This window comes from Mobula hypostoma, chromosome 10 (genome assembly GCF_963921235.1).
Source record: "Mobula hypostoma chromosome 10, sMobHyp1.1, whole genome shotgun sequence".
NCBI classification, from domain to species: Eukaryota; Metazoa; Chordata; class Chondrichthyes; order Myliobatiformes; family Myliobatidae; genus Mobula; species Mobula hypostoma.
In genome coordinates, this window is record NC_086106.1 from 84061073 (window position 1) to 84074690 (window position 13618).

The 13618-nt window shown below is 41.1% G+C and overlaps 1 protein-coding gene across 1 annotated transcript in view; it reads right to left on the minus strand.

The window, feature by feature from the left end:
* The window catches only part of si:dkey-251i10.3 (uncharacterized protein LOC553498 homolog), a 58155-nt gene that overhangs the window by 44061 nt on the left and 476 nt on the right, over window positions 1–13618 (minus strand). Inside the window, exons 2-4 of the mRNA XM_063060740.1 lie at window positions 8798–8873; window positions 677–747; window positions 181–245 (exon numbers count right to left, since the gene is read on the minus strand). Of these exons, the coding sequence (XP_062916810.1) occupies window positions 181–245; window positions 677–747; window positions 8798–8873 (212 nt within the window). The remainder of the gene's footprint in view (window positions 1–180; window positions 246–676; window positions 748–8797; window positions 8874–13618) is intronic.

A 13618-nucleotide genomic window follows, 5' to 3' on the forward strand; every position in this document is an offset into this window, starting at 1 on the left:
GGTTGCAGCAAAGAAAGAACTTTGGGAAACTACAGCAAGGGTGCACTGAAGAAAAACAAGGAATAAATCTGAAATGGAGATAAAGGAAACCAATAGAAACAAAAGAAATTCAAAGTCCAATGCATAATGTATTATCAGTATTACGGAAGTTAAAGGCAGAAAAATCACAGAGCACCGTACCTTCCGAACTGACGGTGAACTCCGAAATCTGCAAACTAGCTTCTGTTCTCTCTGTTTTCTTCTTCCTGAATCAGAATTGAGAATGAGGAACATGGCGTAATTATATTAGGGCAAAAAGTTGTCATCACAGTTTGAGAAACATTGCTCAGCATAGTGATCCACTTTGATAAACGAATATATATTGATAACAAAAAAAACAGATGTGTAAGATTGAATATTTATTCCCATTTCTAAATAAGCAATGAAACAACATAAATACAATATTACATTTCTTTACATAGCAGCTAGCAAGTTAAAATGGAACCATCTTGGATGTTATCTGCAACGGATTAAGAATCTTATTTCAGACTCTCTAACAAAACGTGTCATAGAAGCAATCACACCAGTTGCCTGTCAGGTCAATTCATTGTTTAGCAGTGTTTAAAATATTGCAACATGTAACTTGAAGGTTATGTCAGTGTTCACTGCCATTTATAAGCATTTCAGATTTCATTACCTTTTTTTGTCACCGAGAGAACTAATTGCCTCCAGCAGTTTTTGGTGCTTTCTCTCATCGTCACTGCCATCCTGAAAATAAATACAAAATGAGTAAGTATTTCCACAAGAGGAAGAAGCTATTAACAGCTTGAACAGCCAACCTGCAAGTACAGATGAAAATCTTTCAACTGTTTTAAGTCTTGATACCTTTCTCATCAGGAAATATTACTGCTAGTGCAAAATCTATGACTCATTCATATTACATATCAGTGCATCACATCTCTCCTATAATCCTTTTCCAGATAAATCTCTTGAGGGAGGTAAATGACTTGTTGTGCAGTAGATGTATTTTAAATTATGAAGACATTACCTAGAATCATCACAGTATCAGTGGAGAGAGGAGATATGGGTTGATGCGAAGTGAAAAAGATCATTGGATAACCTATATGGAAGACCATAAGACACATGAGAAGAATTTGGCCATTTGGTCCATCAAGTCTGTTCCGCCATTCCATCAAGGCTGATTCGCCACCCTCTGACTAAAGAAATTCCTACTCACCTCTGTTCTAAATGGATGTCCCCCTATTCTGAGGCTGTGCCATCTGGTCCTAGACTTACCCACTATAAAAAACACCTTGTTCACACCCACTCCAAGCCATTCTATATTCAATAAGTTTCAATGAGATCCCCCCCCATCTAAATTCCAGTGAGTACAAGCCCAGAGCCAAATGCTCCTCGTATGTTAACCTTATCAATCCCAGAGTCATTCTTGTGAACCCCTTCTGGACCCTCTCCAATGCCAGCACATATCTTATGAAATAAGGGTCCCAAAATTGCTCACAATACTCCAAGTGTGGTCTGACCAGTGCTTTATAAAGCCTCAGCATTACATCCTTGCTCTTATGTTCTAGTCCTCTCGAAATGAATGCTATCATTGTATTTGCCTTCCTTACCACCAACTAAGCCTGCAAGTTAACCTGTGGGGAATCCTGCGCAAGGACTCCCAAGGCCCTTTGTGCTTCTGGTTTCTCCATTTAGAAAATAGCCTGTGGCTTTATTCCTCCTACCAAAGACTTCCTTACACTATAATCCATCTGCCATTTCTTTGCCCATTCTCACTACCTGTCCAAGTCCTTTTGCAGACTCCCAGCTTCCTCTACACTACCTGCCACTCCACTTATCTTCATATTGTCTGCAAACTTGGTCACAAAGCCATCGATTCTGTCATCCAAATCATTGACAAATAATGTGAAAAGAAGCGGTCCCAATACTGACCCCTGTGAAACAAGACTAGTCACCGGCAGCCAATCAGAAAAGGCCCTCTTTATTCCTCCTGCCAGACACCCAATCTTCTATCCATGTCAGTAACTTTACAGGCCAAGATTTAATTGCTGTGGAAGATTTCTTACTCTTGTGGGATAACGTCTTTAAGGAAAAGGGGAGTCACTCTGCTTGGCATGAGAGTTGTGGCTGTGAAACAATCTCAGGTTCTGGGCCCTCCTCCATGGTGTTTGTAAGAGATGACTCTGGGACTGCAGGAACTGCCTCCGACAGCTCTGTATACCTTTCTTCTAGATGTGTTAATAGCACATGGAAAGCTTCACTGGATGTGGATCATAATGCGCAAGAGTGTCTGACATCATCACTTCCTTTACCTTTTTGAAAAGCCACATCACGCTGCTTTGTCCATTGCCATTTCTCCCATTCTTAGTAATAAATTCAAGGAGTGGAACACAGTAGCCAGGTTTGGCAGAAACCTGTTACAGTCATTGACAAATCTAAAAAGGAGCACAGCTATGACACGGCTTTGGCCTTAGGGCACCCAACCACTGCTTGAATTTTCTCAACACACTTATGTAATTCTTTTGTGTCAATGGTGTGACCAAAGTAAGCGATGCTTAGTTTAAAGAATTCACACTTGTTGCATCATGCTCTGAGCCCATAACCATCCAATCTTTTTTTAAACACTGTCTTGAGATTTTGGAGATGTTCCTTGTCATTCTACTGGGAACAATAATGTCATCCAGGTAACACTGAGTGCCTAGGCAGCCTTGCAGCACCTGATTCACAGCTTTCAGCCAGAGTGCAGGTACAGATGCTACTCCAAAAATAAGCTTATCATAGCAATGAAGCTCTTTGTGAGCGTTTATGGTGAGTGTTTTCCTCCAAAAAGGTTTGCAAAGATTTCTTCTATTCTGGGCAGCGCATATTGATCTACTTTTAGTACTTGGTTGATGGTGACCTTAAAATCATGAGAACCTGACAGGCCCATTCTTCTTCGCTATTAGGACCATTGACATTGCCTGCAATCTCCACTCAACCTTGGAAAGAATTCCTTCAGCTTCAGTGCAATCTAGCTCACTGGCTACTTTATCATGGATAGTATAAGGAACTGGACAGGCATTGTAAAATACGGGTGTGGCATTTTCATTTAACTCTATTTTACCCTTAATATGTTTGAACACCTTCCTTCCTTGAACACTGTTGTAGCATCATCCAATACCTTTCTTAATTTGCTTCCAGTTGACTCTGTTGCAGGGTAAATGGCATGCAAATAGTGGATGAATTTCCAATCAAATTGTAGTTGTCTCAATCACAGCCTCACAATGCTGGCCCTCCTGTTTTAACCACATACAAGCCAAACGTGGCTTGTTGGTTGTTGTATTTCACTGTTAAGAATGTCATTCCCACAGGAGATATCTTTTCTCCAGAATATGTTCTTATTTGGATACCTGCAAGTTTCAGTTCAGTATCTTTGAAATGCCATTCAAACTTATTTTGTGAAATGACTGAAACAGCTGAGCCAGTGTCCAATTCCATCTTAATTAATTTACCGTTCACTTCTGGTGTAAGCCATACTGCTTGTCTCTTGTAAATTTCAAGGCTACCCAGTCCTGTCAGATTTTTCATCAATAGCATGCAGATTAGTGCTCTTTTTGAAACTGCAACTTGACTTCTTATAGTTATATAGTCATAGTCATACCTTATTGATCCCAGGGGAAATTGGTTTACCATAAATAATTAAATAGTAATAAAACCATAAATAGTTAAATAGTAATATGTAAATTATGCCAGGAAATAAGTCCAGGACCAGCCTATTGGCTCAGGGAGGAGTTGTAAAGTTTGATGGCCACAGGCAGGAACGACTTCCTAAGATGCTCTGTGTTGCATCTCAGTTATCTCTTTCTCTTTCCTGTGCAGTCCATTTATTTTTGTCTGTCTGGCATGATCTTTGTATGTGTCCCACTTTGTTGCATTTTCTGCAACTTACTTCTGGTGTATCTGAAAGAACTTATATATATTATATGTTATATTATATGCTCCCTCTTTGACTTCCCTTGCCAGCCACAGTGGCCTCATTCATCCTTTAAAATACTTCATCATCTTTGGGACGCATCTCTCCTGCACCTTCCAAATTGCCTCCAGAAATTCCAGCCATTGCTGTTCTATCATCTCTGCTAGTGCCCCCTTCCAATCAACTTTGGCTAGCTTCTCTCTTATAACTCTCTAAATCCCTTTACTCTGCTGTAATATTGATACATCTGACTTTATCTTTTAGCTCTGAAACTGCAGGATAATATCAGCATCATTTCCTCCTAAGAGTACCTTTACCTTCAGCTCTCTAAACACATCTGGTTCATTACACAACACCCAATTTGGAATTGTCTTTCTCCTAGTGGGCTCAACCACAAGCTGCTTGAAAAAGCCACTTGACAGGCATTCTACAAATTCCTTCTCTTGGGATCCAGCACCAACCTGATTTTTCCAATCGACATGCATATTGAAATCCCCCATGACTATTGTAATACTGGCCTTTTTACATGCCTTTTCTATCTCCCACTGTAATTTAGATCCCACATCCTGGCTACTGTTTGGAGGCCTGTATATAATTCTAATCTGCCTGTCCTTCCTCACACAATCTCACTACACACTGCATCTACTCATATACCAACTGCCCCATCCTCACTTCTATCACTCCGGTTCCCAAACCCCTGCCAAATTAGTTTAAATTCTCCCCAACAGCTCTAGCAAACCTGCCCACAAGATTATTAGCTCCCTCAGGTTCAGGTGTAACCCATCTTTTTCGTACAGGCCAAGAGGTAACCAAATTTTAAATTCAGAAACATTTCTTTCATTAACTAATACAGCAGTTTAGAATATTTCTCTAAATATACAAACCTGAACAGCTGCCAAGCGCTTCTTACCCTAAAGCTAGTTCAATCAACAGAGAAATTCTTTCATAATTAATGAATGCATACACCAATACATACTATTATATATATATATAAAATGTTGACCACAAATTTGGTGGTAATGTGAGTACAAGTTCCCTTTTACCTTAAGGGTTTAAGAATTCCGATAGAAACTAAGGAAGCTCATCATTGATTCTTGCTTCAGCTGAACTTTTTTTTATTGTTAATATTCCTCAAAAACCACAAAATAACTCTATAACAAGCGTCCCAATGACATGCATTATCAAGTTGCTGATATTCCAGTTTAGTTTCCCACTACAGAGGGCACTATGGAGCAGAGCTCTCACACCTTCAGATACTCCATGAAATTCAGTGACCAAGAAAGAGAAACAAATAACATCTATTACATGGATAACAATACCTAGCTTTTGCAAAATTGTAAGGATGTATGGCTAAACGTACAGTATTGAGCAAGAGTCGTAGGCACATGTAAAAAAATTCTGTAAAGCAAGGATGGTTTCAAAAATAATGCAATGAAAAGTTTCTAAAAATTTCCAAAAATTTACTATGAAGACCAGTAAACAGCAAAAAGCTAAATGAAATCAATATTTGGTGTGAGCACCCTTTGCTATTAAAACTGCTTCAATTTTCTGAGGTACACTGTCATGCAGTTTTATAAGAAAATCAGCTAGTAGGTTGTTCCAAGCATCTTAGAGAATTACCCTCATTTCTTCTGCAGACTGGCTGTCTTGCTTGTTTCTGTCTCTCCAGGTAATCCCAGACAGCTTCAATGATGTTGAGATCAGGGTTCTGCAGAGGACATACCATATCTGTGGCTGAACTCCTCGTTCTTCTTTTGCTGAGGTCCTTGCTGGGGTCATCGTCCTGCTGCAGAATAAAGTTGGGACTGATCAGATGCCTCCCTGATGGTATTGCATGATGGAAGAGAATCTGCACTAAGGATTCCATTAATTCTGACCAGATCACCAACTCCATGTGCAGAAATGCAGCCCCAAACTGCAGGGAACCTCCGCTCTGCTTCACTGTTGGCTACAGACACTCATCTATGTAGTGCTCTCCAGCTCTTCTACGGTCAAACTGCCTCCTATTTGAGCCAAAAATTTCAAATTTTGACTAGTCAGTCCAGAGCACTTGCTGCCATTGTTAAGCAACCCAGACCTTGTGTTTTTGTGCATAGGTGAGTTTCTTGGTTTTCTTTCCACTTCAAAGGAATGGCTTTTTGGCAGCAACTCTTCCATGAAGACCACTTCTGACAAGACATCTCCAGACTGTAGAGGGATGTACTTGGGTTCCAGTGGTTTCTGTGAGCTCAAAACTGATAGCAGCGCTGGACTTCTGATTTAGAAAGGGTATTTGATGCATCTCTCGTCTGATGCACTGTTTCCATGGCTGACCACTGCGTTTCTGGTCCTCAACCTTGCCGGTTGCTTTGAGCTTCTTCAGAAGAGCTTGGACAACATATCTTGAAACTCCTGTCTGCTGCAAAACATCTGCTTGGGAGAGATCTTGCTGGTGCAGGATAACCACCTTGTGTTTTTTTTGCTATGCTCACTCTAGCCATGGTGTGAAGATCGATGATTTGAAGGTTAAACTATTACATCTGCCACACCCTCAACTTTTAGTTTGGTTGTTCTTTGCCCAGTTTGATTTCTTCTACACCCATTCTATTTCAGTTAATCAGTTTAGTTCAAAGTTCAAAATAAAACTCATTATCAGTCCTACAACCCTGAGATTCTTTTTCCTGTGGGCAAACTGAGCAAATCTCTAGAACAGTAACTGAAAACAGGATCAATGAACAATAGCTGTGCAAATGCAAATATAAATAAATAGCAATAAATAATGAGTATGAAATAAAATGAAATGAAAGAGCATGAAATAGCAAGATAAAGAGTCCTTAAAGTCAGAACATAAGTTGTGGGAACACCAGAAATAGAATGAGTGCAGTTCTCGCCTTTTGTTCAAGAGCCTGATGGTTGAAGGGTAGTAACTTGAAGCTAGTGGTGTGAGTCCTGAGGCACTTGTATCTTCTACATGATGGCAGCAGCAAGAAAACAGCATGGCCTGAGTGGTGAGGATTTTTGATGATGAATGCTGCTTTTCCACAACAATGTTTCATGTAGATATGCTCAGTGGTTGGGAGGGCTTTACTGTGATGTACTGGGCCAAATCTACTACCTTTTATAGGATTTTCTGCTCAAAGGCATTGGTGTTCCCATGCCAGGCCATTATGCAGCCAGTCAGTACACTTTCCACCACACACTTATTGAAGTCTGCCAAGGTTTTTGATGACATGCATTGAGTTCATTCAATTCATTAGGTCATTGAACATTAGCATCTGTTAATTATCTATGTTTAATCATGCACTGGGCTGTATACCCACAAAGTAATCAAGTTTATACTTAAAAAGTGGTCTATTACTTTCATCACTTTCTTTAACAAAATACAAAACTTTCTCTGTGACATTTTTTTGGTTAATGAATATTTGGAAATCTAAAATGTGCTCTTTTCTACTAAAGCAGAAGACAACAAATCAACATCCAAAACAGGATTTATATAAAATGTCTCGGGTGCTTCAGAGTTTTGCACAGTACCGTATGTCCTTACAATACTTTCACTGCTGCAATCAGAGGTTCTCACCTGCTTCAAAAAATCATCATCATACCAGTGCCCAAGAGCAGGGTGAACTGCCTCAATGACTATTGCCCAGTTACACTCACATTTACTGTGATGGTGGTTTAAGTGTTCATGGCTAGAATCAACGCCTGCCTAAGCAAGGATCTGGACCTGCTGCAATTTGTCTATCACCACAATAGGTCTACAGCAGATGCAATCTCACTGGTTCACCACTTGGCCTTGGACCACCTGGACAACAGTAATACCTACATCAGACAGCTATTATTGATTACAGCTTGCACATTACACCATCAACTCCTCCGTACTAAGCAAAGAGCTTCAAAACATGGGACTCTGTATTGTTCTTTGCAACTGGATCCTGACTTCCTCATCAGGAGACTACAGTCAATGCAAATCGGAAATAACATCTACTCCTTGCTGACAATCAACACAGGTACACCTCAAAGGTGCATGCTTATCAAGCTGCTATTTTCTCCCTACACCCATGACTATGTGGCTGGGCACAGCACAAATGCATATGTGCCGATGATACAACTGTTGAGGAGGCGTATAGGACTGTGATAGACTGGCTGGCTGATTCATCACAATGAACAACCTTGCACTCAGCATCAGAAGACCAAGGATTTGATCATGGACTCCAGGAAGGGAAAGGTGAGAGAACCTACACCAGTCCTCATTGAGGAGTCAACAGTGGAAAGAGGGAGCAGTTTCATGCTCCTGGGTGTCAATATCGCAGAAAATCTACCCTGGCTCTAACATATTAATGAATTCTGAAGGGAAGCCAACGGCTATAGTTCGTTAGAAATTTGAGGAGATTTGGAATGTCACCAAAGACAGTAGCGAATTTCTACAGATATACCATGGAGAGCATTCTAACTGGCTGCATCATTGTCTGGTGTGGAGAGACACTGCACAGGATCAGAAAAAGTTGCAGACGGTTGTAAACTCAGCCAGCTCCATCAAGGGCGCTAGCCTCTCCATCATCAAAGATATCTTCAAAAGCCAATACCTCAAAAAAAGGAAGCACTCATCATTAAGGATCCCCACCACCCAGGACATGCTCTTTTCACATTACCACCATCAGGAAGGAGGTATAGGAGCCTGAAGACACACACTCAATGTTTTAGAAACAGCTTCTTCACCTCCTCCATGGGATTTCTGAACAGTCCATTTCTTCCTGCAATTTATAGTATGTTTATGTAATGCATTGTCAATGATAAACTTCATTCTGATTGCTCATTACTGCTTCAAAGAATAATTTAAAGAAGATCTTGAGATGTAGAAGTTATTACCTCATCTTCACTGGCAGTCAAAGAATATTTAGTCTTAAACAAATCCTCCTCTTCCACACCAAGGAAAAGTAGATCTCTGAAAGAGAAAGATATAAGCTTATTCGCAATTTGTACGCACTAATTATGTAAAGCAAAAGCATTCTTTTGTCCTAACTATTGGAAATTACATAAAATTACATATTAACTTCTCAGTTACTTTATCAGATAGTTTCTGAAATTATGTCAATCAACTGACAATTTTAATGAAGACAAGCTAAAACTAACAAACACCTTTTCCTAACTTGGCCGTAGGAACATACACGAACTGGCCACTTTATTAGGTATACCTGTGCCCTTGCTCAATAATGAAAATATCTAATTAGCCAATCATGTGGCAGCAACTCAATGCATAAAAGCATGCAGACATGGTCAAGAGGTTCAATTGTTGTTTAGACCAGTGGTCCCCAACCACCAGGCCGCAAAGCATGTGGTACTGGGCTGCAGGGAAATGATATGATTTGGCGGTATGAAATGATATGAGTCAGCTGCACCTTTCCTCATTCCCTGTCATGCCCACTGTTGAACTTGAATGCACGCCAGGTCATTACACATGCGAGGTCATTACCCACATGACGTCATCAGTCGGTCATTAATCTACAACTACTCGATGAGTAAAAAACAAACGTCGCTTGAGAGTTCCTTTGGAAAAGGCGGTAGAGGACATAAAAGGCCTAATGATGATGATAACGCAGAGACAGCTGAGGCTTAGAGAGCAAAAAAAAGAAAGCTTCCTTCAACAGAAAATACGACGAGTCGTACCTAAAATATGGCTTTATTGCGACCGGTGACTTGCACGCTCCAAGCCCCCTGTGTGTGATACGTGGAGACAAGCTGTCTAATGAGGCAATAAAGCCCCCAAAACTGCTTCAGCACCTTGAGTCCAAGCACCCTGCACTTAAAGACAAACCTGCTGAGTTTTTTGAGCAGAAAAGTTGTGAGCAAGCGGGACAGAAGCAAGTGCTGAGAGCCACCGCCTCCACAAATGCTGCTGCTCTGACAGCGTCGTACTTAGTGGCTGGCCGTATTGCTACGGCTAAGAGGCCTTTCACTGTTGGTGAAGAATTGATTCTGCCTGCTGCCAAGGACATGTGTCGTGAACTGTTGGGAGAAGCTGCAGCTAACAAGATGGCACAGGTTTCTCTTTCAGCTACCACAGTTTCAAGGAGAATCGATGACATAGCGGAGGACATCGAAGCACAGCTGTTGGAACGGCTTAATGAGTCACCATGGTATGCTATCCAGGTCGATGAGTCTACCGATGTCGACAACAAGGCAATACTGCTGTTTTATGTGCGATATGTATTTCAAGACGATGTGCACGAGGATATGTTGTGTGCACTGCCTCTGCCAACTAACACAACTGGGGCAGAACTATTCAAGTCTTTGAATGACTACATGTCAGGCAAACTGGACTGGTCATTCTGTGTTGGAATATGCCCAGATGGGGCTGCAGCTATGACTGGACAGCTGTCTGGTTTCACTACCCGAGTCAAAGAGGTTGCTCCTGAATGCCAGTCTACACACTGTCATACACAGGGAAATGCTGGCTAGCCAAAAAATGTCACCTGATCTTAACAGCATATTGAGTGACGTTGTTGAAGTTATCAATCACATCAAAGCAAAAGCCCTTAAATCATGTCTGTTTGAGCAGCTTTGCAAGGAAATGGATGCAGAGCACAAATGCCTTCTCTTACACATTGAAGCCAGGTGGCTATCAAGGGGGAGAGCCCTGGCCAGGGTTTTTGAGTTAAGAGAGCAGCTACAGACTTACAGGAAAAAGTCACCACTGGCAGCACACTTCAGTGACGAGGAGTGGATAGCAAAACTTGCTTATCTGTGTGACATCTTCAACCTGCTCTACGAACTCAATTTGTCACTTCAGGAGAGAATGACAACTATCTTCAGGTTGGCAGATAAAGTGTCTGCTTTCAAAGCCAAACTGGAACTGTGGGGATGGCGAGTGGACAGAGGCATATTTGACATGTTCCCAACATTAGCTGGGATTCTGGGAGAGACTGAAGCTGCACCGTCCTTCTCACAGCTGATGCGCGATCACTTATCTTCGCTGTCGACAGAATTCAAGCGTTACTTCCCAACTGCAAATGACCCACAAATCAGCGCGGGAAGAAGATCAACTCCTCGAGCTTGCAAATGACACTGGGCTGAAAAGTATGTTTGACATAACATCTTTGCCGGCATTCTGGATCAAAGTCAAGGCTGAATATCCTGAGATAGCCACGAAAACACTGAACACGTTGCATCCATTTCCAACATCATATCTCTGTGAAGTGGGGTTTTCTGCAATGAATGCAACGAAAACTAAATTGCGGAATAGACTGGACATAAGGAACCCCCTTCGAGTATCGCTGTCTCCCATCACCCCTCGATGTTGCAGGGAAACAAGCCCAGGGCTCCCACTGATTCAGCGATATTGGTGTGTTGCTATGATTTTATATGTTCATACGAGGAAAATGCATGCTGTGTGTTTAATATCCAAACATTACTTAAAATGTTATAATGCTATTGACTTATAAGTGACTTATAATTGACTTATCACTATATTCACGCGAGGAAAATATGCGTTGTGTGTTTAATATTAAATTCGTTAAATAAACCCTTTTAGAAACGAAATTGAGTATATTAGCCACTTATACGAGACTTAGAGTTGACTTATCACCTATATTCCGGTCGTGATTAACACCCCCCAACCCCCCCTATTGGCTGATCCGCAAGAATATTGTCAATATTAAACCGGTCTGCAGTGCAAAAAATTTTGGGGATCCCTATTTTAGACCAAACATCAGAATGGGGAGGATATGTGATCTGAGTGACTTTGACCGTGAAATGATCGTTAGTGCCAGATGGGGTGGTTTGAGTATCTCAGAAACTGCTGGTCTTTTGGGATTTTCCCATGTAACAGTCTCAAGAGTTTAGGCAATAGTGCGAAAAACAAAGAGCACCCAGTGACAGCAGTTCTCTGGGTGAAAACTCCTTGTTAATGACAGAGGTCAGAGAGAATGGCCAGACAGGTTAACGCTGACAGGAAGGCGACAGTAACTCAAATAACCATGCGTTAGAACGGTGGTTTGCAGGACAGCATCTTTGAAAACACATGTCGAACCTTGAAGTGGATAGGCTACAGCAGCAGAAGATCATGAACATACATCAGTGACCACTTCATTAGGTACAGGACGTACCAAATAAAGTGGCCACTGAATGTACTTTATAAAGCCACTCCTAGAAGAAAGAGACACCATCTCAAAGCCCAAAGTGTAGCAGTAAATCATAAACAATGAAATTCTGCAGATGCTGGAAACCCAGAACAACCCACAAAATGCTGGAGGAACTCAGCAGGTTAAGTAGCATCTATGATGGGGAATAAACTGTTAATCTTTCGGGTTGAGATTTTGCTTAAAAATTCACTCTAAACCCACTTGGTTTTCTGTTGGCATGAATAAACTATCTTATTGCGTAGTTAAATTATAGAAGTGCAGCTGAAGGCAACTGTTAGCTCCAGGGAAAAGCACAATCACTATAAAAGGCCTGCAATTAACAGCAATTCCAATATAATCAGATTTGTGAACTCTAATTCCACCATGCTAATAATGAAGAGCAGTGCATAGCAATACAAATTAGAAAAGAGAAAATTATCAGGCATCTGATCACTCAGCTAAATAATCCAAGCATACCCTAGGACCCAAAATGCACTTTTAGTTCAAATGCCTACTTCAACTGTGGCATGAAGTAGAACAGTACAAGAAAACTCTATTTTTCAGATATTGAAATATTGCACATACATTCTCTTTGCAGTGGTAGAATGTAAATGAAACAAAATTCTGTAATGTCGAGTTTCCAATAAATCCCTTCTTGCACCAGTGTAAAGCACCACAGCTCAGAAATTACTCCTGACCAAGGAATCAAGCAGAACAGTACAGGGGAAAAAAAAGCATAAAACGTTTACATAGAAAACTTCCTGCTGCAGGTTCTGCAATATAAATGATAATTATTGATTTCAGTGGCACCTTCATACAAAGGGTGATGTGTATTTGAAATGAGCTGCTAATAGAGTATAGTAAAAATACGCTAAGAGGATCACTAGGGTTCCCTCCCCCCCACACTCGTGACATTTACTGGGAGTGTTGTATAGTCATAGTCATACTTTATTGATCCCGGGGGAAATTGGTATACACAGGGCCTGGATCCCTGCCACCCGTCCCACAATCACTTTGACCCACTACCATCTGGAAGGTGATTCAGGAGCAACAGGACCAGGACTGCCAGCCTGGGGAACAGCTTCTATCCTCAGGCTGTGAGATCAGTGAATACTTGCCACCACCAGATCCCAATCCTAGGACAGCGAGTTGTTTACTGTTTACCCGTGCTGCATACTACAAGTTCTTTGAATGATATTTCATTAACTTATTGGTGGCAACGTTTTTGTTCTATGTGCTGTGTGTGATATACGTTTTGTGGGCACGCCTTGATCCAGAAGAACATTGCTTCAATTGTACAGTCAGATGACAATAAACTTAAATGTGAAAAATAGTCAATGAGGCAGTCACGTTAGCAATATTTAAAAGCTATCTAGGTAAGTACATAGATAGGATGGGTTTAGAGGGCTATGGGACTAGCACGCTGGACAACACAGTTGGCATGGATGAAGTTGGGCTGAAGGGCCTGTTTTCATGCTGTATGACTCCAAGACATTTTGATGGAACACTTCTCTCTTTACATCTGCAGATGTTTATTAGCTGCCTGATGCTTTGAGAGCTACCACATTTC